The 24,803-nt window shown below is 40.7% G+C and overlaps 1 protein-coding gene across 4 annotated transcripts in view; it reads left to right on the forward strand.

The window, feature by feature from the left end:
- raly (RALY heterogeneous nuclear ribonucleoprotein) overlaps positions 1 to 24,803 on the forward strand; it is a 139,441-nt gene that overhangs the window by 110,746 nt on the left and 3,892 nt on the right. For 3 of the 4 annotated variants that reach the window (XM_030421226.1, XM_030421223.1, XM_030421224.1), the window contains exons 6-8: positions 3,641 to 3,760; positions 7,418 to 7,635; positions 15,147 to 15,194. In XM_030421226.1, coding sequence (XP_030277086.1) covers positions 3,641 to 3,760; positions 7,418 to 7,635; positions 15,147 to 15,191 — 383 coding nt within the window. In that variant the 3' untranslated portion in view covers positions 15,192 to 15,194. The remainder of the gene's footprint in view (positions 1 to 3,640; positions 3,761 to 7,417; positions 7,636 to 15,146; positions 15,195 to 24,803) is intronic. The other variant, XM_030421225.1, reaches the window with a different exon arrangement.

The following is a 24,803-nucleotide window of genomic DNA, read 5'->3' on the forward strand; positions in this document are numbered from 1 at the left end:
CAGAAATGTCGATGATAGACATTTGCTCCAAACGTGGCTCATCACTGGTACAAATGTCAGCCAGGCCGCCAAATGATCGACCGCAATTCGAGTCACTCCACAGGATTTTTTTAAGGACACCTGTGGACATTTCCAGCTGTTTCGTGTCAATCAAAACTGGCTATTTCTCACGGCAAGTCGAACCATCTTCATCTGTCAATTACAGATATTTAAAGCCGAACCGTGATGTTTTCCAAAGGCAAACCAAGTGGTTTCTGTGCCTGGACCTAACCAGAGCATAGACGCAGCGTTGTGATAGGAGAGAAAAAGAAAATGCAACCTAAACAGAAAGAAATATCAGCTCTTTTTAGAAAGATTTAATGTTGATAGACATATAGCAAATTGTTATGTAATAACACTGGAATATCACATTTATGTTACCGATCGAGAATTGTGAAAGACTCTCCATCACAGCAGCTTAAAGTTAATTCCAGAATAACTTGCTTCGATTGTCTCCGCACAACAAAACTCCTGTGATCCTGTCGGGGACGTCCAAACAACCACGCTTCAAATCGAGTTCCTCTTAAAGATGTCAAACTTCATCAGTTAACTCCGTCCAGGGCGCCTTTTGTTCCTCGTCTGCTTTCATCATGCGATGTTTTAAACATCTAAGTTTCATTCGAAACGTAAGGAGGAAGTAGATCCAGCTTCTTACATATATTGCAAAATTCTGATGGAAAGTCATCTTTCTGCTAAACAAGCATCAGATATCTAACATCCACTCACATCAGCCTGGGGTCTCACCAGGCACTTTTTTGACATGATAGAAATGATTGATTTATTGTACATTTGATTATAGACAAGGAAAACACAGGCTTGGTGCTGCTGCAGATGTTTTTCTCAGCCGTATCGTCATTATTTTCTTCGCGCCGATCTCATAACACCATGTGAGAATTGCAAAGTTCCACATCTGTCTAAAACGATTAAGCTGTTTTTAGTTGTGTGTTTTGTTTTTACTCAGATATATGGAGGTTTAGACGGGTCAGAGGAACGCAGAGTGGCTGTTTTCTTGATTTCAGGACAATGGTCGTCTTTATCAGTCAGATATCTTTTTTAAATCAGTTCTTGAGTCCAATATTTTTCTTGCATTTTTCTAGAATTAAATCATTTCTAACTTCCAAAGGTTCCCCTCTTGAGTTTAGATTTAATAGCTGCTCAACGCCATATTTGACCCTGAGTTGACTGTTGAATTTTATCCTGAAAAAGGCAACATGTGAAAACCTCAATCTTTAGAAACATTATGTAGAAAATTGGCCTTTTCTTGTTATTTAGCCCCAGTTTCTGAGTGTCGAAACAATACAAATCACTGCTCTGTAACAATTTGTAATCCCAACATTATGTGTTTAAAACATGTATGTTGAAGTAAACATGTATGTGAAGTTGTGACTGAGGCACAGTCTGTGTTACAGGACACTGTGCCATCAAAATGATTTTGAAGCCCTCATTTTAAGATAAAAATGTTACATAATGTTGCTTTAAAAGATGGTGCAGACTTATTTTGCAAAACTGCAATCAGAACAAAAGTCTACAGAGTCTCCTCGATCCCTCGGTTCTTTTCAAACTGGTGTTGGAGTCATCCGGTTGTGTTTTACAGAATCGTCCGAAGTTGAGAAGTTGAGGTTGAAAATCTAATGCAGACTGTTATTTTATTATTATTATTATTATTATTGCCATTATGTATTGTTTGTGATGCTGTCACGATGCTGAGAAAGACAAGGGAGAAAGAAGGACAGAAAGATGAAACGACCAAAAATAAACAGATTCATGCAATGAAAGACAGCAATGAGAGAAGGAAGGAAAACTGATTTAGGGCAAAATAAGAAGTGTGAAGAAACACAGCACACACACATACACACACACACACACACGCACACATACGTACAGGTCAATATTACAAACAGGGCACTTAATGTCTCCACTATCTAAGAGGGGACTTCTGTTTCTGGTCATTGTGAAAAACAAAAATGTAATCGAACAGCTTCTTTTAACACACACACACCTTTACCTCTGCTGCTTTTCATTTGTCTGAGTTTGAAATATGATATTGTGTGAAATTCAATCGCACAGAAGTGTAAATTAAAAGTAAATTAAAGCAATCAAGTAGTAAATTCAATACATAACAGTGCAATTATTACCCAAACTATTTACAAATAAGCTTTTGGTGTCTATGTGTGTTCGAAATGTTACATCTCCTGAAATAAATCAAATCTTTTTTTCTTAAAATTAACAGAAATTGTGAACAAAGTGTAAAATATTACTAATATAGTATATTTCTTTGCATTTCTACCGCAAAATATTAAACATACAACTAAGCTACCATAATTTTGATTAAAACAAAGTTTCACATCCAGAGAAATGTCACAGAGCTGCAATTTGGACGTATCAGCTGTCTCAACTTTGCCACGCAAATCCATCACTTTGTCCCACAGTAACATATCTCAATCTGTGTTGACCAGACAGTCGTGAAATCTGGTTCGAATATTCACCGATCCCAACGGATGATTCCTGATGTATTTAGGGATCCCTTGGCCTTTCCGCTCATCAAAGCTCTCCACAACCTCATTTCCTCCAGCCCGCCGTTAAACGTTCAGGCCGGAGAGCTGCGGTCACAGTGGCAAGATGATTCAACCTGATATGACGCCAAATTTAAGAGACCCACCTGGCTCACCTGTGTGGAAAAACATCGATATTATTATTATTTTAAATGAAAATGTCTTTTAAGAGTTGTGATGTTGCAGGTTAGAGCTCAACAGACGATATCCAGAAGTCAGGTTATTGGAACCCTGAACAGAAAAAGACCCACAGCTCCATCTTTTCACCGACTTTGGTCTTTCTCTGTTAAATTGCGACATTAAGTCATTTTGGTCCTTAAATAAAGGGTCAGTTTGTCCAGGCATCGCTGTAAAACACATCTGTCTGAACACACAACATTCACACTTAATTTCTGAATGATTTTATTGATGGTAAACATCTCAAATTTTAAAAAAGTAACTATTACAGGCTACTTCGTTGTCATCTGTGGGAAAGAAACATTCAAAACACTGTATACAACAGATTCTTAACTATGCCAGCCTTCTTCTTAGTTCAGAAAATATTATTACATTATTTATTTTATAATTAAATGAGTCACTTGAGATGTGTCAGTCAGTGCTGCAGTCTTTTTAAAAAGCTGTTGCTGTCCTCAGGATCCACGACAAACGTCCACACTGTAAAATCTGTGTTTTAAAGTGACTTTAGCCGATTACCTCAACGTTTACAAGTGAAGTAGACTCATGACTTTAATTTGTTTTCCCACAACTTAAATGTGATGGTCTGCTTTACTTGGTATTTTATGATATGACTTTTTTCAAAGTAAAGTCCTCTTTTATAATTTACAGTGCAGCATCATGATGAACCATCATCTCAAGATGGAGCCAGAAACATCAGGATGGTTATAATGATGTGTTAAATGGGAACGTCTGTACGGTGTCTGAAGGCGCTTTAATCAGGAAGTGGACACTAACATGTCTCTCTCTGTCTCTCTCTCTGTCTGTCTGTCTGTCTCTCTCTCTCTCTCTGTCTGTCTCTCTCCCTCTCTCTGTCTGTCTCTGTCTCTCTCCAGCAGTTAAAGGTACAGAACTTCAGGCGATCAAGTCAGAGTTGACTCAGATTAAAGCCAACATCGAAGCTTTGCTGGGCAGACTGGAGCAGATCACAGAAGACACACACATCACCGCCACAGGTGACACACACACACACACACACACACACACACACACACATATTAATTCAACATTAATTATTGCTACAATAAAAGAGACAGCTTAAAGCAAAACTCTCGCCAAAATGCAATCATCCGAGTCAAACTTTCATGTAAAAGCATAATTACGATGAAAGAAGGCACTTTTGCGATTTTTGGGTCAAACTCATTTTCAATGGGAGTGCTACAGGCAGTTTTACGATAGCATCAAAATCTCTATTTTTGAAACACTAAGAAGGCTTGACACAACATGAAACTTTGCTCGTAGTATCACCAGGGTCTCTACACATGAACACGAGCATTAATAAACATTGTTTGTGTACACAGAGTTTACTAAAAAGAAGGTTTTTGAACAACTCACGTTAGCAGTAGCTTGATTCTCACAGACACACAGCCGTTCTTTTCAAGAAAAGGAAACATAAAGTTATGAACGTCTGTCAACATGATGTGTGATTATGTGTGTTGTTTATACGATAACCACTAATTACCTGACTCTCATCTTACCGATACGATAAATAATAATAGAAACCGACACATTTGTGCTTTTTTTATGCACACCTGAGCGCAAGAAAGGCTCAGGCGTCGTGAGCAAAGATGGTTTGTTTGATATTCAACAGCTGTGATGAGACTTTTGTTCCTCTTGGGGACATGTGGCTCTTGTCTACATTGCTCGGCTCTTTGCAGCAGTTTGAAGTTATGAGCGCTACATCAGCCTGTTTGTTCTTGTGTCTTATTTTAAGACACAAGAACAAACATCTTATTTTAAAGACGTGTCTTCACACATTTGTTTCGACACTCAGCAAGACGAGCTTTTTACATGATGTGTAAGAAAGAGTTTCCCTCTGTTGAAGCTTGTTTGTAAAAAATCAGGTGCATTTTTATAAATCGCAGATATTTTTCAGCTTTTACCTGAAAGGTTTTACAAAGGTAGAATTAATTTCCATACAGTATATTTTGTCTCGTACAGAACGTTAAATACATATAAAGAGAAATTATATTTGAAACAAAATGATTGTTCCCATTTAAAACAAACTCCCAAAAGTTTTATTTTTCTCATGACTGACAACCTGTGTCTTGTTTTTAAAGACATATCTTCACAAGTTTGTTTCTACAGGTACTAAAAACTAAAAATCAGGTACATACTTATTAATCGTGGATGTTTCAGCTTTAATTGTAAGCTTAAAATTTAGAAAACTTTATTAAAGGTTTCGTTGTTTTGTTTTGCAAAAGTGTATTTTGCGTTTTAGAGAACATATCGGACTCATTGCATTAATGTTAAATACATTTTATAATAACCGTTTCCATTTGAATTCATACAAACAAAAGAAGAATAAAGAATAAAACTGAAACAGGTCAATCACTGCTCCTCACATCTGGTCCTGTCATTTAGCATCTCTTCAGTAAGCGTCATTACCTTAGAAGCAGACGGTTCCCAGAAGGAGGCCGAGGCATTTTTATCCCATCTGCGTGTCAGGCTGTGGTTCGAAAAACGATGCAGTGAACACAAGATTTCAGATTTCTAGACAATGCGCGGTCCGGGCAGTTATGGGCAGTTTACCCATAATCATAATACTGTTATTAGTATTCTGCAGTCATTGTGACATTCTGAATTTTTTTTTTCCGAACACTAGCTTGTTTGTGGTGCAGAAAACTTACAGCTGGAGAAAAACTGAACTGTTCATGTCATGAGTGTAAAACATCACGAGGTGGAGAAGTTAGGAAATGAAAATCAGTAACACTTTAAGCAAAAGTTTCCACATATTTCAACACAGAACAGAAAAAATTTACAACAATTTCTTATCCTACTGAAATGTACATTTATCAGACAGCAATTCATGCATTCATACACTGATGGTGGTGGCTGCCATGCAAGGTGCCGCCCAGCACATCAGGAGCATTTTGGGGTTCAGTATCTTGCCCAAAGACACTTCAACATGCAGACCAGGGGAATCGAACCAGCGACCTTCCTATAACAAGACGCTGGCTCCACCTCTGAGCCGCCCACAGTCATAAACACTGATCCCAGGTCAGTAACAATCTGCAGCTGCGAACTACAAACGTCATCACAACTTTATGTGTTTAAAACTCGTATGTTGAGGTGAACACGTGTGACGCTGTGATCCGACCCTCAGAAACAAGAGACTCTAAACCATCAACATGATTCTGACGCTGTTACTTTGAGGTGTAAAAGCTACGTATTGTTCCTTTAAATGAGTTCTAGCCCGCTGAATGTGCTTCTCGCATGTCACAGCCAAAAAACGGTCAACAAAAACGAGAAAGAAAACAGACACGGAGATGAAAAGCGAGCAGAAGTCAGCCAGTGTTGAGTTGTGAGAGGTTTCCCTGAAAGCATGTGGAACTGGACAGAGCTCAGCGCCGAGCTCGTGGCCCGGGATGGGATCTTCAGAACCAAAGCCGACAGTGTGTGTGTGTGTGTGTGTGTGTGTGTGTGTGTGTGACACTCCTAGGCAGCGCCAGAGATTGTTCCTCGCTGAGGCTTCACTCGCTCCCTCGTTGATTTTTAATGTTATGTAAAGTGTTTCCACCACTGCAGGACTTAGCATAAAACATTGTTAATGCACCAAATATAAGACGTGGCTGTGCATGAAAGACTATACTCTGTCATTTTACCACAAAGTGAGTCCAAGCCAAGGAACCGAACAGTACGTTGGTTTTGGGCCTGTTGTGTAACGCTGGTAACGGTAATCTACAAAGACAGTTAAGTTTCATGAAACTTAACTACAAGAGAAGTTGGACCGTCTGCTTCCCGCTACGTTATTCTCATAAAATGAAGAGGAATCGCAATGTCCAGGTGCCCAGGTACTTCCGGGACATCGCCGCATGTGGATGTGCGGCATTTTGAAAGTCACATTCACAAGTTTTAAGTGCTGATTCCAAAGAAGTTTCTGATGAACGAGACTTTCCTTGAAGGTTAAAATAAAAACATGTGGCGCCGGAGCTCTCATCTCAACAGACGAGCCACATGGACGGATAGAAAAAGATTTATTTTCAGTGACAGATATCGAGATTATTGATCGGTGATCATCAGTAATGTGGATATATAAAAGGCTTAGTGTGTCAAAGATTGAGATTAGAATAAGCAGAACCATCTGGTGAGCTCAGAAACTGACATCACTTCACTGCAACTCTGACTTGAACCCTCTCTCTGAACCTGGTCCAAAGATGGACAACATTAAGATATAAAGGAGTTTCTGCCCTGTGTGTGTGATCTTGTGAGTGTCTGACCGTCATTGATTATGTGCATGAGTTCACTTAATTTCATATCACACTCCTGCTTGGATTGAAAACAGTTATAAACTTTGATTGGCAAATAATTGTACAGGAGAAGTTGCTGAACGTGCTGACGTAGATCGGGAATGATGAGGGAACAACAGACAATAAAATAATGTGTGTGTGCAGTGTTAAAAAATTGTTAAAAATAATTGTAATATCTCACTTAAATCCAAAAAAGCGAGGTTTGTTTCATTCGTCCAGTACAGGAAGACATTTTGGTTTAGATTTTGAGATAGCTTTTGCATAATTGTTTAATAAAAATACGACAAATCTTCACGAAAAATATGAAAAAAGACCAATAAAAACAAAAAAAAGTCACTATTTTTGTTGTGTGTGTTGGTGCAGAGCTGAGGATGGCGGGGGAGTGTAAGAGCGAGGAGGCGTGGCAGGAGGAGGAGGAGGAGGAGTCGAGCTCAGAGCTGGACGATGAAGAAGAGGAGGAGGAGGAGGAGCACAGACAGAACAGCGAAGCTGAAGAGGAGGAGAACGGAGACGAGGAGGTGGAGGAGGAGGAGGAGGAGGAGGGAGAGCACACGCAGGACAGCGCCAATGACCATATGGCGGTATTTACCCCCATGTGTCTGCATGAGTGTTTGAGCAACATCACACTTAAAGATACAATATGTAGGAATTCTGTTTCACACATGATTACGACACAGAAGGTGTCAGTGCGTTTCATTCGGTCGCCTGTTGCTACCTCCACGATGAACGAGATTAAAACGCACGGTGTTACTCAAGACTACTTGAACCCAACAAAGCTTTGTAATGTAATCAAAATATCATATTCTGTGTTCTTGATGTCATTTAGTGGGTTTTTTCATGAAATGCACCAATGTTCATCATATTATTCCATTTTGAGAAGTGTTTCTGTGCGGTGTAACTGAAACAGTCTGCAAAAAGTTACATAACACGACACCAGCACACAACACGTGTCAGTGTTTAAAACGTCGACTTCACATGACAACCGTGGCACAAAACCCGACATTAATATTAATGAAGGTTTTTTTGTGCCTTCCTTTTACTTTGGTGCTCTGCGTACGTACGTATTTGACTGGAAGAGATTACCCTTCAAAAAGTTTTTGGGGGAATCGCCTGTCACCGCAGCTCGACAGTGAGACAGCTGTGAGGACGGCTCGATTTGCTTTTTAAGGTCGTATAAAACAAAATACACAAATCACTGTCGAACGGTTCGAACAGAAAAAGCTAAAATGTTAATACAGAAATAGATGGATGCTCCAGGCTCAGCACTGTTATTCTTAAGCCCTATTCGCACGGGACTAGTATAACCTGGGGACCTCCAGTAATTTGTAATAATTGCGGAGGTCGTCTGTGATCTTAATCCCGTGTGAATCTGCCATGTCCGTAATTTGTAAAGTAAAATTTCACCAAACACGGAGGTCATGTAATAATATTAGTCCAGTTTTTTGTTTTTTCTTAAGGTTTTTTGTGTTTTCCACCGCCTTTTTTTGCCTTTTTCCCTGTTGAGAATTATGGAGGCTGCGTTGGCAATTATAAATAAAAGTTTTGACAGCATTTTGGGAGCAAATTCAGGAGGCTCATCAGAAGAGCAAAATCTCGAAAGATGATTAGATGGATTACATGCATGGCAGCATGCGGTAGGGAACATTTTTCTATCTTTCAACAGGCTCACCAGTTATTATATTAAAAATATCCATATCTAACCGTTGTGCTGCTCCAACAAGGGCTCCGGTGCGATTGACCTGGGGGATAATGTCAGGAAATTCGAGTTAAAACACAGACTTCGCTTATGCCGTGTGAATGCGCCGCACAAAACACAGACGTGGTGGGATAATTTCTAAATCACTTGAGGTCCCCAGGTAATACTACTCCCCTGCGAATAGGGCTTTAGTGTACACAATATTAGACGTACTCTGACCGGGCAAATCGCAGCTCAGACAGATTGACTCTCGACTGTCGGTGGCCCCTCTCCAAAAAAAACACCGCCGTGGTTGACTAACGATGGAGGCTCGCTTACGTTTCGCTGGAGTCGCAGCAGCTCAGCAACTCATCCATCATGAGAACAAATCCAGTTGAGCCTGGACACAGAGTGATTTGGCAGAAAAAAATCTGGCTTAAAAAACATTTTCCCTCTCCTGTCATGCAACAATGTGGGGGGACACCGATTCAGTGGAATCTTTAATGATGTAACAGCGCATTTAATCGGGCCGGTTAAACTGTTTCTCTCTATTACAGGTGAGCCCAAACGTTCTGAGCACTGGTGCCAAGATTGGTGGACACCGGGTCACGGTTATTTTTTTTGATATATTTAATTATTTGTAGGATAGTCCCTTAAGATGAATCATCTTGTTTTCAAGGGAGTCCTTAACATGTATACAGACAATAACAAGACAAAAAATTCAGCATTACATTACATTACTGAACATACAGAAGTAGGACAGAACATTACAACAAAACAATACAAATACAATTACAAGACGATAACATCCACACAATACACTCTTGACCCAAACCGTTCCCTGCCCCCCCAGTCCGTCTAGATTCACATTTATACATGGGTGGTATTATATACCACTCTTTTTATAAAACACCATCATCATATCCAGTACATTCGTATATACCGTGTCAATGAGATGTATTGTATCCACAGTTAACCAAAGATCAAAAATTATCATCAGTAATTTGTTAGAAACAAGAACAGGGTTTTTGTAGATGAATAAAAAGGGATTTCCTAAAGAGATGAAAAGAAGTGATAGATTTTAGAAAGTTAGGCAATGTATTCCAATCTGATGGAGCTTTAAATTGAAAGGAAAATCGACCAATTTCCTTCTGAATTCTCGGAACAACGAAAAAACAGCTGTCAGTATGGCGTAGATAGTGCTGTGACCTATAGGGTGTCAAATATTGTTTTAAGTATGGAGGGTATTTATAATAAATACATTTGAAAATGAACTGCAGCCAATGAAACTTCCTTCTGGACTCTGGTGTTAACCAATTTAGAGAATTATACATAGTGCAGTGATGAGTTCTGTATGGACATCTTAATATAAATCTGCAGAGGTTGTTATAAGTGACTTTGAGAGAGGACAAGTTGGTTTCTGAAGTGTTCTGATATACAATATCTGCATAATCGAGTATAGGAAGAATAAGCTGTGTGACAATCTTTTTCCTAATCTGTAGGGTGAAACAGTTTATTGAACGATACAGAATACCCAAGCTGCAGTTTATTTTCTTGATAATTGAGTCGATATGTACTTTAAAGGTAAGCTGAGAATCAAGCCAGACACCAAGATATTTGAAACAATCTATTACTTCAAGAGGAGTACCATCGGGATAATTAATGGACAGTTTAGCAGAATGTAAAAGTTTCTGTCTAGTACCAAATAACATATGATATGACTTCTTCTTATTTAGTAAAAGTTTGTTGGTTAAAAACCATTTCTGTATGTAATCAAAATTTAACTGTAATATTGACTGGATTTGAGAAATATTGGATCCAGACGTGTACATGACGGTATCATCCGCATAAAGATGAATTTGACAGTCAGAACAAGCTTGTGGTAAGTCATTGATAAAGATGCTGAACAATAGTGGACCTAAGGAAGAGCCTTGGGGGATACCCTTTTCCATTAACATAAAATCTGACTGTGTACCATGAAGAGAGACGCATTGGTATCTATGATGAAAGTAGGAGTTGAACCAGAGCAATGAGCTTTCAGAGAGTCCTATGGCATGGAGCTTATCGAGGAGGAGATAGTGGTCAACCATGTCAAAAGCCTTGGTAAGATCTATGAAAATTGCACCTGTGAGCATATTGTTGTCTGAGGAGGATGTTATGTCATTAGTGACTTTAAGGAGAGCCGTTGTTGTTGAAAAATTTGATCTGAAACCAGATTGATAAGGGGATAAGATGTCAAACTCATTAATATAATGAGAGAGTTGATTAAAGACTAATTTTTCAAATAATTTGACTACACAATTTATTATGGAAATGGGTCTATAGTTATTGAAGTCATGAGAGTCGCCACCTTTATGTAAAGGTGTGATTCTGGAACATTTCCAACTTGAGGGAACAACACAGGTATCAATCGACATATTAAATAGATCAGACAAGGGATACGACAAAATGTGAGAGGCAATTTTTACAAACTTAATTTCAAGGCCATCTGGACCAGCCCCACTGGTAGAGTTAAGTCCATCTATGATCCGTTGTACATCCAGTGGACTTATTTTCCTAAAGGAGAAGGAGTGACTGCAATTAACACTATTTGATGCTACATTATTGTAAGAAGGACTAAAGGAATGAGAACTACAGATCTTGGAGAAGTGTTGGATAAAGGCATTCGCAATTGTTGAAGGATCGTTCGTAATTTCGTTATTAATTCTCAGATAAGTAGTGTAATCTTTTGAAGACTTACTCATTATGCTATTAATTGTATTCCAGAATTGTTTTGGGTTTTTAAAATCATTAAGTGTGAGTCTTTATAGTAGCTGGACTTTGCATTCCTAGTTTTAGTTGTACAGATGTTTCTTAGTTGTTTATATGCATTCCAGTTACCTAAATCTTTTGTAGAACGATATTTCTGCCAGGCCTTATCCCTTTGTTTGAATAAACCTAACAAGTCAGCATTTATCCATGGTAGGTGTCTGCCCTTAACTTTCCTTATTGTCCAGGGGGCATGTTTATTAATAACATTAGTAAGTTCTGTGTAAAAATAATCCCAAGCATCGTTAACAAAAGGTATTAGTTGTAATCTATCCCATTTTATTGCACCTACATCTTCAATAAATTGTTCAACATTGATATTTTTTATTTTTCTTACTTTTATACACTTTGGTGGAAGACGAGGAACTTTAATTTTCCAAACACAGAAAATAATTGAATGGTCACTTAAGCTGTCAGGTAATAACCCTGATTTTATAATTCGGTCAGGATGAGTGACAAGTATCCAGTCTAAGAGTGTTGAAGAATTTTTATCAACTCTTGTTGGTTCAGTGATAATTTGCGTAAGGTTTATACTGCTAAATACATTTTTTTCCTTGAGGGATACACGTTCCAACCAATTTTTATTAAAATCACCAAGTATAATCATTTCTCCTGGTCGATCTATGGAGTTAATGGTGGAGAGTATACAATCAGTAGATTCTGAATGAGCATTTGGGGGTCTGTAAATATTACCTATGGTTAAGTGTTTATTTTTATGCAAAATTAATTTGACAAAAAGGCATTCAAAATGCAGAGGTGTAACTGTTGGTACAACAAGTTCTGAGCATAAATGAGATGCAACGTATGTAGCCACTCCTCCACCTCTAGATCCTCTATCAGCTCTATACAAAACGTAATCAACAAGTTCGATTTCATTATCTAAAATATTACTGTGAAGCCAAGTTTCAGATAAAGTGAGCACACTGGGTTTATTGTAAGCAATCCATGCTTTTAGGAGGTCGATTTTGGGTGGTAGGCTCCTAATATTAAGATGAATAATGTGTAAACCTTTTTCTGTATTCATAATTCAAAAATATTTATATAAGGATTCGTATACTCGTACAAGTGTGTATAAAAACACCAAGCAGTTCAATTAAATACATCACAAGTACTGATAGAGTGTGTAGTACGGGAATGGTGGTGAGGGGGAGATGGTAACTTGGGAGAGGGGAGAGCCATGATCACACAAACAAACACATTCACACACATATAACACAATCTAACAGATCTCCTAAACAGAGACATAACAAACTTTTTTATATAGTCTACCAATTAACAGAAACTGTGAGAATAATTTCAAGGATTTCAATAATCATAAGGAGAGCGAAATCAAGGTTTCTCACTTCTTGTACTTTTATTACTAGGCCTGACAACATTTCTTTCTTTCCTTTTTTGCTGTTTTTCCCGTTCCATTAGCCAAAATAAGAACAAACAAGTCAAAGCAATCAGAATTAACTTTCTTCCACCGGTAAATATTAACAGAGGAGCTTTACAGCAGTTCATTGCAGCACTGTGCTTTACGTGCCCAAACACACGACAGACGACAAACAAAAATCACCATGGTAACAAGCACCCGATAGCAAGGCGATAATAATAATTAGGATGCTTTATCAGTTACCGAACAAGGAAAACATAATTACAAAAGAAAAGAAGGAAGAGACATCGGAGAAGGACCTCACCCGGAGAATTATGGCGATGACATGTCATCGCGGAGAAATGTTTCAACGTCCTCAGGGCAGCGAAACAGTCTGGATTTACCGTCGATTATGACTTTCAATGTGGCAGGGTACAGTAGAGAGTATTTAATGTTCAGTTCACGAAGTTTTTTCTTTATGTTGTTGAACTCACGCCGTTTCTGGAGGACCCCAGCGCTGTAGTCGGGGTAGATATGGATGGTGCAACCTCTAAAGAAAAGTTCCCTTTTCGCCTGGGCCAGTCGAAGGAGCTTCACTTTATCCTGGAGCAGGAGGAATTTGACCAAAATTGGCCTCGGACCAGTTTTGGTAATTTGTCTGCGTGTGGTAGGAGAGCGGTGAGCCCGCTCGATAACTGGCAGCGATGTGAAGTTTTCTTCACCAAGGAGCAGTGGGATGAGTTTATTCATAAACTCCAGCATGTTACTACCCTCGGCCTGCTCAGGAACATTAAGAAAACGCAGATTATGGGATCGACTTCTATTTTCCAGGTCCTCGATCTTCTCCTTCAGATAGGAATTATCCTTTTCAAGCGTTGAGGCGAGCTTTCTCAGGTCAGTCACAGTATCTTCATTTGCACTGACACGTTGCTCCAACTCTGTGACATGTTCTGCAATCGTTGACATGCGATTATGTATAGTGTCAAGACTTATTTGCATTATGTCCATTTTGGAGTCAAAATGAGAAAGCATGTCCTTTTTCATTTCTTGAATGGCCTCCCAAATTGTTTGGTTGGAGACGGCGTGTTGCATTGTTCAGAAGAGATTGTCTTTTCCAGTTAAAGCAATCGGTAACGCCGCTGCTGGATTTACTATTCAACTATTTAATATAAGACGTTATAATATATTATATTTATGAAAATAATCAGCAAGGATTTCTGGATGTCTTCATCAAATCGCCCAGTTTCAAAGCATTATCTGCTGGGGTTTATTTTCCTCGATATGTGAAACTACAGCAGCTGTACAGGAAGGAAAACATAAACTGTCCTTCATCTCCAGGCTTATCCCGTCTGCCTTGGCGCCAGGGTCATCCGTTGGCCAGTGGCGTTTTTGTTTTCGTGTCTAGCGTCTGTTCTGTTCGTCCAGCATGTTCTTCTGGACCCGATATTTGCAAAAACACCTTCAGGGAGTTTCGTGACATTTGTCATAAAAACGTCCACTTGAATTTGAAAATAAACTCTGACAGTGAAAGGTTGAGGTCGGGGTGAGCGTCCAGAACTAATATGGCACTCGGTGGAGCACAGACCTCCACCAAGGTCCAACAGTCCAATATCATCAGCCCAGAACTGGTGGACAATAAAAATATCCAAAATCTGCATCACGTTGTTCTTGCCAGCCACCTAAATCTGCCTGATTTGTTCATCAACATCCCCATTATTCTCTGAGAAATGTGCAATAATCCTGGATCGGTCCCCTTTATCTGGACCTGAACTCGTAAAGTAAATGAGCTCTATTCTGGTTCCATGAACGGAAACTTCATCTGGACCGGTTGGCTGAGGCTCGCAGCCCTCCAGGCAGCGATCCTGGTCCTTAAGCAGGAGGGATTTCAGTCTGTGTTTGTTCACGGCGGGTCAGAAAGTCACTGGCAGTGATTTCCTCCTGATGGATTGTTTGTGATGCTTTACATAAGATAAGACTTTTTAAATTGTGGCACTTAAACGCTTAGAAAACCATCCCATCATAATACCTTATATAGTTTATAATATATTTGAAGCTCATCGTGCTGAACTCTGCCCATCCTGATTTCACGGTAGTTGACCACAGATGGCAGATAACCAGTGATTTGCTTGAAATAACACAAAAACATACGCGTGGTTTCATCATATCATCATGATCTGATGCCAGTTTACTTGAAATACTCGGATACTTTCTGTGTATTTGTGTGTTTTGACTCTGGTTTCTTCTGCTTTGTTCAGGAGAACAGTCGCCTATCATCAGAGATGGACTCCATCCACCCATGAGAGGTGAGTGTTCGATCTCATACACGAGGAGACATTTAGAAGTACAAATACTTTGACGTAAAAGACGTAAAAAGCCGTAAACAGACAGAGAGGGAGACTGGAACGTGGAGAAAAGGCGTGTTAGTGTCTCGTATCTGCAGAGAGTTTCTGATTTTCTCTCTTTGTTGCTGCTCGGGACGCTTTACCAACCCAACATGTGTCTGTTTGACGTCCTGGGAATGAGACTCAACAATCAACTGTCTTTGTGGTGCGTTCAGGAAAAGCTGGGACAAATCCTACTGATTCTACCTTTAACTTTAATCGTCTTTGAATTCTATTAATATGACTTGAGCTTCAGTTAGCTTTGAGCACAAATGTCCTTCAGAGGGAGACTTTTTACTCTGATACTCTGAGTACATGTCAGAGCCTGTAATCTATTACTTTTACTGGAGTAAACAATCCGAATCAGCACTTCTACTTGTGTAAAGAATGTGTGGACTTTGTGAAGATTTGGAGAAGAAATTCAAATAAGTTTTAATATTTACAATAATAGAAACTCACTTGAACAAAACCTGAATAAACAACCTGTTCTCAGAGGTTGTTTGAAGCTATAAAAAGGTGGCAGGGTCCACCACATATAAACAAAGTAAAACAGAATGAAATTGTGTTGTCCTTTGAGGTTAGCTAACCTTTAGCAGTTGCTATCATAAAGATCTGCTCAGCCGCCAACACAAAGTATAGTTTAATGGGACATAATACTTTGAGAGGGCGATTCGGACATAAATCAGTCTCGGCTTCTTCTAATCTGAGCCTGAAATCAAGGATGAAGAATGTATCAAACAAATTCCGCATCGGCCATCGTCAAAGGTTTTGAAAATGATTAAGTAGCAGAGAAAACAGAGAGGTTTTTCTCACCTCGATTTAACCTGGGATTTATTACCGAGGGCCAGGCTGTCTGCATCAAGAATGCCTTCATCACACTCACACATGACGCTGTCCCGCTGACATGTCCTGCCAACATTAAGGCAGTGGAAAAAAAAAAAAAAAGCAGCTGCGTCCTAACCTCGACACCCGCGCTCTGCACGTCATAAAAATAATACGAGCGAGTGAGCGTGTGTTGCGGAGCCAAAATGTCAAATGAACCTCCAAGAAGAAGAAGAAGAAGAAGAAGACGGATTACGTGATGCAGTACTGAAATCTGCAGCATGGAGATGAAAAGGACAATCAACAAGAGACAGGAGGCAAATGTCGAAAAAAAGAAGAACATCTCACACACACTAGAGTGAAAATTGGTGGGTATTTCTTCGTGATCGCGGTGAAAAGTGACCACATCAGTCATCGCTGTCCGCACATGCTCGCCTCGGCCTCCAGGTTGGGTTGCAAGAGTAATAAAAAGGATCTCATCATTAAACATCTCTATCTGTGGGAATCTTTTCCATAATGTTGTCAGACACTCTCAGAATAATGACCTCAGCCTGTCAGTGGCAAAATTGAGCCATCAGAGTTTCCCCATTGCAGCCATGTTGTGGCTACCAGCTTGTGTTTCTGGAGGATACCACTACACGGCACACGTTAGCCTGTTAGCTCATTGTTGTCCCTGCTGCTGCTGCTGCTGCTTGTTGAGCCCTGACCCTGTCACATCCTCAGACTGACTCTACTCAGCCTCTAGTGGACATGCAGCACTAATTTCTGAGGATGTGCACAACCAAAACTATAAAACGTGTTGTTAAAAGCAAGTATATCTTTAATCTTACACGCCAAAACATGTGCACATGGGGCCCAGGTCTAAAAAATACCTGAATTTCCCTTTAACAAGTTGTTTTCTGCTGTTTTATTTAAGAGTAAATATTGTGAGACAAATTTGTTTTGTGCGCTGATCATAAATGACAGCTGAGGAGAATGTAGGTTCGCTGATTGAAAACATTGTGTTCAGGTACATCCACGCGGTCCCAGTCGATCATAAATAGGTGGAAAATTAAGACAATGTGGAACCTTCGACGCGGGCCGAGGGGCAAAACGTTTTGAAAATTAGAGACAGACATACGCACACGTAATACAAATGCAAACATCTTCATATGTAGCCAGACACACACACACACACACACACAAGCCTCCACCTGTCTCAGTACATTTACAGACAACATCAAAGTTTTCATGACAAAGTTGAAAGATCTGGTTCTGATCGAGCTCAGCACCTCTTCATGTTACAGTGAAACCAGATTTAGTCCACGGTGTCTGCGAATATCACTGATACATTTATAGTTAATTTTACTTTAGTTTAGAGTTATTTCTCTTCATAAACCATTTATTAAAGGTCCAATCTGTCAGGTAACTGAATGTGGGTTAGGGTTAGGGTGTGGACCTTTAAGCATCAGTAAAGGTTTAACTACTTACTTTACAAAGTATTACATGATACCTGTTGTGCTTCTAAGTTTTTTTTATTCTGTCAGAGTTATAAAGCTTCTTGTGCATGTAAAAAATCTTGAAAGTTAAAAAGCGCCCATGGGAGCTCCTCTCTCCCACAGAAAACACTGCTCCTTAAACGCCTCGTCTGTAGCCCCGCCTTAAATTCTGTCACCACGTCGCACATGTGCACAATTTCTGTCTGTATTAACGATGGAAGCAGTGATGTGCCCCCCCCTCGTGGCCCAATTGTTGAAAAACGCGCGCTAAAGTGCCCTCCTAAGAGCCAAAACGCGCGCTAAAGTGCCCTCCTGAGAGCCAAAACGTGCGCTAAAGTGCCCTCCTGAGAGCCAAAACGCACGCTAAAGTGCCCTCTTGGCTGGTTAGAACATGATAAACTGCCCCCTTGGCTGGTTAGAACATGATAAACTGCCCTCTTGGGAGCCAAAACATGCGCTAAAGTGCCCTCTTGGGAGCCAAAACGCGCGCTAAAGTGCCCTCCTGAGAGCCAAAACGCGCGCTAAAGTGCCCTTCTTTTCGCCCCTGCCCTTCAAAAAGTCTGCGCATGCCACTGGACAGAAGTGCAGTGAACTGGAAACTGAAATAAAAAAAAACACGAGCAGAGAAGTGGCGAGCAGTGCCGACTCAGGCATGTGTGTGGCGACCAATGGGAGCAGACCTTGGGCCTTAAAGAGACAGGCGCTAAACAAGAGTGTGTCAGACAGAAGGGAGAACACAGAGTCTGAGAACAACTGATGGGTTTTTTTGAGATAACAAGAGTAACTTAGTAACTCTAAACGTTCTGTTTATTAATGATGGTTATTATAAAGTGTTACCCTGGAATGACACTCCTGATTAAAGGTGATGTTTTTGATGATTTAAGCAACACAGATATCAAATCCATTTATCCATCAAATCCTTCGCTGTGCAGGGTTGACGTTGTCTCAGTGCTTAACGAGGATCCCAAAGACTGTGTGTCATGACCCTTGTTGTATCTGGAGGAGCAGATCCCTTGAATATTATCAAAGTAGGACTGAGGATTGATGTAAAACTGTTTAGCGCAGCAGACTGTGTGCACTGCTAACTCGGCTCTGTGATTGTACTCGTGCTCTTTAGGGCGGTCGTGTCAGATCCCTGAAATTTGCAGGAGAACCTCAAACTAAACAAACCCTGACACTTGTCTATACAGAACGTCTGACAGACAAGCAGTTAATTCCCCCTCCTGCTTTTGTTACCCAGATATCTGTGATAAGAGTGTCTCTTCAGAGGGGTTTATGAACCGGGGGGGAAGTATCTCTTTATCTGATCATCTGAAGTAAACAAAGACAAATTGGCAAGAAATTAGAAACAATGTTGGCGTCCGTGTTGGTTCACGGAATCCCGGGTTCATCCAGAGATGTGGATTTAAGGCCTGGCTCGTGAACTCGATCACGCCACTCAACGTTAAAACCAATAAGCTGCTTTCATATTGCTCCCTGTAGAGAAATTCTTCGAGGCCGAGGCCGTTTTCTGTCTAATCACTGCTGCTTTTATTGGACACATCGCCATTTACGCTTTGGCTGTCGTTGGCTTCTCGCATTTCAATGTCCTCCTGAATATAATGACCATAATAAGCTTCATCATGTGAGACGAGGTCCGGTTTGTTGCCAGATGGTTTTGAAATAAATATGAAATGAAGCCTCGTTCTGACATGAAATGTGTTTTTTTTATGATTTTTGATTGACGTTCAAAGTCAACCCCTTTTTTTTTTTCAAGATTGTTTTTATGTGATCACAGAAGTGAGTCCTGTACCAGATGCAGGAGGATTTTCAACAATAGACGGGTCACACTTGACAAGAAGGGGTGACCAGATATCTGGGAGGTCTGTGGTCCCGAGGCAGTTGGTGATCCAGGTTCTGGTTCTTAGGTTAAAACAAACAGGTAGATCTGTACTTTGCGGCCACTCTGTTTGCAACGTACCAGCAGCAATCTCACAAGAGAACAACGTAGAGAGAGCGAATAAAGCTTAACTTTTAGACATGTACTCGTGGAGAGAGGCCAACCCGGTCGCCAAAATAAAATGCAGCCGATATGTTGAAACTTTTTTTTGTTGTTGTTGCAACTTTACGTTTCTTTATGTTCAATTTTGCGATTTTATTTTTTGTGACTCATGTTCTGGTTTCAGTTGGGAATAGATCATATTTGGGCACACTTGATTTAATCACCACAAACACAGCTGGAAGTTTCCAAATGGGACTGACCACAGTGGATATTTGGGGCACCTGAGAATATTTTTCACAGGAAGTCGCACCTTCTCCATCTGAGATTGTGGCGCCCAAAACTGGTATTTTAAAACCCAGTCGCCAAAAAAAAAAAATGCAGACGATATGTTGAAACTTTTTGTTGTTGTTTGTATGTTTCTTCAGGTGCAATTTTACAACTCTTGATCTGGTTTCCATTGGGAAATAGATCATGTTTTGGCTTCCAAACAGGACCGACCACAGTGGATATTTTTAAAGACACCTATATTTTTCACAGGAAGTCGCACCTTCTCCATCTGAGATTGTGGCGCCCAAAACTGGTATTTTAAAGCCAAACCGTGTAAACGTGGAGGGAGTGCAACCCAGTCGCCAAAATAATATGCTGCCGATATGTTGCAATTTTACGATTTTATTTTGTGACTCTTGTTCTGGTTTCAGTTGCGAATAGATCATGTTTTGGCTGGGTTTTATCACCACAAGTTTCCAAACAGAAGGACACTTGGGGATACTTCCAGCCATTTTTTCGTGGCGATCAAAACTGGATATTTTTCACGGGAAGTCGCACAGTCTCCATCTGAGATTGTGGCGTCCAAAACTGGTATTTTTAATCCAAACCGTGATGTTTTTACTAACACTAACTCGTGTTTTTTGCGCCCAACCCTGAGCACAGCACTGTGATATTTAACAGGTTTGGACTGAGAACATTTGGCAACAACAATTTTCTCCGTCTCCCTTTGTGGAGACTGAATGTGAGAAAGCAGGATCATCATGTCTGCTGCTCCCTCAGTCTTTCCGAATGTCTCCCTCTGACTGCTCCGCAGTGAAAAATGAACCGCACCACAGCACTTCATGAAACGAGCTCACGCTCCCAGACAGCGATGATGTGTTGGGAAGAAATATGAAGTGAAAGATACATTATTTTTCCGTGAGAGGACTTTGAGTTAAAGTCACGTACCGGAGGGCAGCAGTTCAATGTATCTGTCAAGTGACATGAAAACCGAACCTCCTGGTTTGTGGAAACAAAACAGCTTTCACGTTAAGGTCAGGTTAAATGAACAGGCAGTACTTTTCTTGTGTGCTACGTTTAGTGTAGTGTAACTTTGACAATAATCGAAGGATACAGTGGAGAAGCAGTTAAAATCTAGAGAGTGGCGTTTGCTCCGAGGAACAGTCGGGTTTGCTGCTCGGAGGTCCAGAGAGCACCGCGAGCCAGCCATATAATATTTATGTTCCCCAAATAGACGGAGCTGCCTTCAAATGACTTTCCAGAACTCACACACGAAACTCATTATACAAGCTGCTCGTTCAGCGTGCAGTCACAGCGTGCAGTCGCGGCCCGCTGTGCGCCGAATTACAATCCCGTAAATATTCCATTCTGCATAACTTAGATGTAATCGAGAGATGGAGGGAAACAAATTTGGTCTTACCAACATCACATTTTGTGTTTTATGGGCCATCACACATCCCGCAGCAGGTTCATCGCCCGTGGAGTTTAAACGGAGAGATTTACTTTCTCCAATCGCAATTAAACCGAAGACCAAAGGCGATCGAGTGGACGGATGCAGCAGGAAACTGTCTGCTTAGCAAAGTGATGAGTTATCTTTATTGTTTCCAGCTCTTCACTGACTGGCAGCAAATCATTATATCACGTTGGAGGTCATACAAACCAGAAGTCTCCTGGCGTGCAGCTCATTTGGGTCTTTGTTCTGCTCTGCGGGCCTCGTTTCCACTCCTTATTTACTGGTCTACTACAGAGTCAACACATGTTTAGTAGATCTACTCAGAAATGCCGTCAGCTGTAGGTGGTGGCGTAAAAATGACCAAATTGCAAATCTTCCTTGTGTTTCTTCCAGCAGGATGAAGTGTCGGTCATGCAAACCGCTGAGACTTCCACGTTCTATATTTTACATACAACATGCAACATGTTTATGACCTGACTGTTCATACCCGGAGGTGGACGGGATGGTGGTGGAGTTAAGCGACCGTGTTTTGACATTCACATTTCCAGCTGTGTTTATTGTGACAAAAAATGGTACTTTAACCAAAAACAAGATAATTTAATTACCCAAACCGAGACCTTTTTGTTCCTGAACATAACCAGAGCACAAGATAACAACGGACAACAGGAGTCTGCAGTCAGGCATGTGGCTCTGTGAGACTACACTGAAGCCCAGCAGAGATCTGAGGATAGCATCAAAATCTCTATTTTTAGAACACTAAGAAGGCTCGACACAACATGAAACTTTGCTCGTAGTATCACCAGGTTCTCTACACATGAACACGAGCATTGAGAACATTGTCTGTGTACACAGAGTTTACTATAAATAACTTTTTTGAACAACTCATGTTAGCAGTAGCTTGTTCCGCTCGCCGCCGTCCTGCCAGTGGAGAAATGTAGATCTCAGAATGTGACGTAACCTGGAGGCATTGCTTTAAAGTAGAGTTTCAACATATCTGAGGTTTGCAGAAACTTCCAACATTTATTCTGACAACTGGGTTGCTTTAGGTTCACCAACTTCCCAGAGCCCCGTGTAGTAACGTCCTTCATACAGTCAGCTCACGAAGAGAGGAATTACTTAACTTTCGTGCAGTCGTGCAGCAAGAAGTGTTGCCTGTAAACCGCTGGACTATTAGCACATGCAGTTTTTTCACAGCGTGGTGAACCTCGCTCCCCACTGAGCCTTCTGGAGGATGCCTATTATTTATACCCACCATTAACCGTCACCTGTTACCAATGAACCTGCGTGTTCCTGGAGCATTTCAACGACTTTCACAAGTCTTTTGCTGCCGCAGTCAAAATTCAGAGTCTATATTTAAAATACACGAACATTAAATATGTTCTGCTTGTGTTCAATTGAATGTAGGGCAGAAAAAGGATTCGTAAATCGTTGCATTCTGTTCGACGCCGCTGCACTTTCAAGCCGGGGTTCAAAGGTCTCCAGTAACACAATTACTAGACTTTTAAATCGAGCTGTTGAAGTGAGAGAAACTCGAGCTTCGTGTCGTTTAAACAGGAAGGGCGCGGTGTTAATGTAAAGCATGTTGGTGTCAGGAGGCACCCTTTATATTTGAGGCGCTAATCTATATGTTTTGGGAATTCCACCAACACTGGCAGTAAACTCCTTGGGCAAAAAGTGTGATCTGAAAAATGTGAGAAGAAAAAACAGAGAGAAAAGCCTGGACACAATGAACTCCAGCTGAAGTTTTATGTGAAGTGTGACGTTGATTTGTATTCCTGGTGAATGAAAACCGGTGGAAGGAGTCATTAAATACACTGAGTCAGGCAAACTGCGGCTCTTTAACCGCACGGTTCAGCCTGGATGTGAATATCTGCCCGTTTTTTTGACATCTGCCGGGTTTAACGCGCAGCAGGAGTGAAGCGCCGTGCTAACCGTGCCGCTGCTGACGACGTTGTTCTCCAGCAGAGGAGGCAGCGACATCGCACATGCGGACGATCATCGGCGAGGACGCGCAGCAGACGACTTTCAGTACTTTTCCACGGAGGCTGACAGCTTCGTGTCGTCCAGCTTCTTCCCCTTCTCCACACTTTCACATCAAAGCCTTTATTTTTGCGGATTCCTCTCAGGCTGCATGTCAGGACTGTTCACACGTGGGTTATCACAGAGACGCGGTTACGTGAGAGGAGGCAGGTGTCAGGGTAACAAGAGACACTCGAAGGTGATGGATAGACAGTTCGGTCACCCTGCGACCCGTAAATCTGACACCACTCAGTATGTTCAAGAAGATATTGAGTGGTATTATCAGCAGTGTGTGTGTGTGTGTGAATATGTGAGCATTACGAGGTGTGTGTGGTGCTGAAGTGACAGGCCGGACGCTGGCTGGGTCTGGACCAAGTGAGAGAGAGCGAGAGAGCCCGGAGCAGAGCCGGGCTTTTATTAGGTGGGAGCTCTGAGCCCAGTTCTTCCACGTCAGGCTGCTCCACCTTTAAAGAGAAAGAGATTACGACACAGTTACTTACCCACAGAAACACAGGCGGGGTCCGCCACATGAAAACTGAAGACGGAACAAAACAAACAAAGTTTCAACAAATCTGTGGTGTGTAGATCATTTGTTAACATTTATTCCGACTGGTAATCGGGCTGCACAAACACCTCTGAATTATGTTAATGTTTATTTTTAAGAGCTGCTAATTTTTCAGTATTATGTGACGGTGATGCAGCACCGTCCTACATGACAGTCAGGTCACACACGTGTAATGTGAAGATTTGTGCCAATGCCGTCGATGAAACACGTACGAATGTGAACATATCAGTGATTTGCAGAAATGTTAACTGCTGACATTTCATCCTGGCGACCGGGCGGCTGCTTATTGTTGATATCGATCACGTCTGTGTTAAATACGACGATGCATTCAAGACGGTTATTGAAGAAAAACAAAGAGAAGACAGAAAGCAGCGAGCTAAAGTGGAAAACTAAATCTACCAACATCTCTAAAACAGACATTTCACCATCACAGACTTTTAATGTTTAATATTTAAACTTTATTGTGTTTTGCCTGCAACAAACAAACAGTTTTTTTGTGGTTGAGTATTTCACACATACTCAATAATGAGAAACATGAGTCGATAGTAAAGACGAGAACAAGAGCAATAAGATAAATAAGGTAAAATGAAGACGTGACCCTTCGTGTGTGCGTTTGACTTTATTACTCTTAGAGTAATAAGCTGCTGTTAACTTCCTGCTCGTCTTGATTCTATTTGCAAAGCAAACGGTATGCTCTGCTGTTAAACAGCGTCTGGTTCTTGTTTTTTTTTTGTTTTTTTAAAAGCATTCATCATAAAACAGGCGAACACAAAACTGACACAGAAAAGGTCTTAAAGTTTTGCTTTGAAACAGAGAAACCTTTTCAGGAAAAGGCCTCTTAACTGAGTAATAAATCAGGAAGCGTCTCGAGGTCGAGCTGACCATTTAAAACCGTTTTGATTTTAATGTTTCCCTTTATCATTTTTTATTGTTTTTAGTTTTTCTG

The sequence above is a fragment of the Sparus aurata genome, chromosome 6 (assembly GCF_900880675.1).
Source record: "Sparus aurata chromosome 6, fSpaAur1.1, whole genome shotgun sequence".
Classification (NCBI taxonomy): domain Eukaryota; kingdom Metazoa; phylum Chordata; class Actinopteri; order Spariformes; family Sparidae; genus Sparus; species Sparus aurata.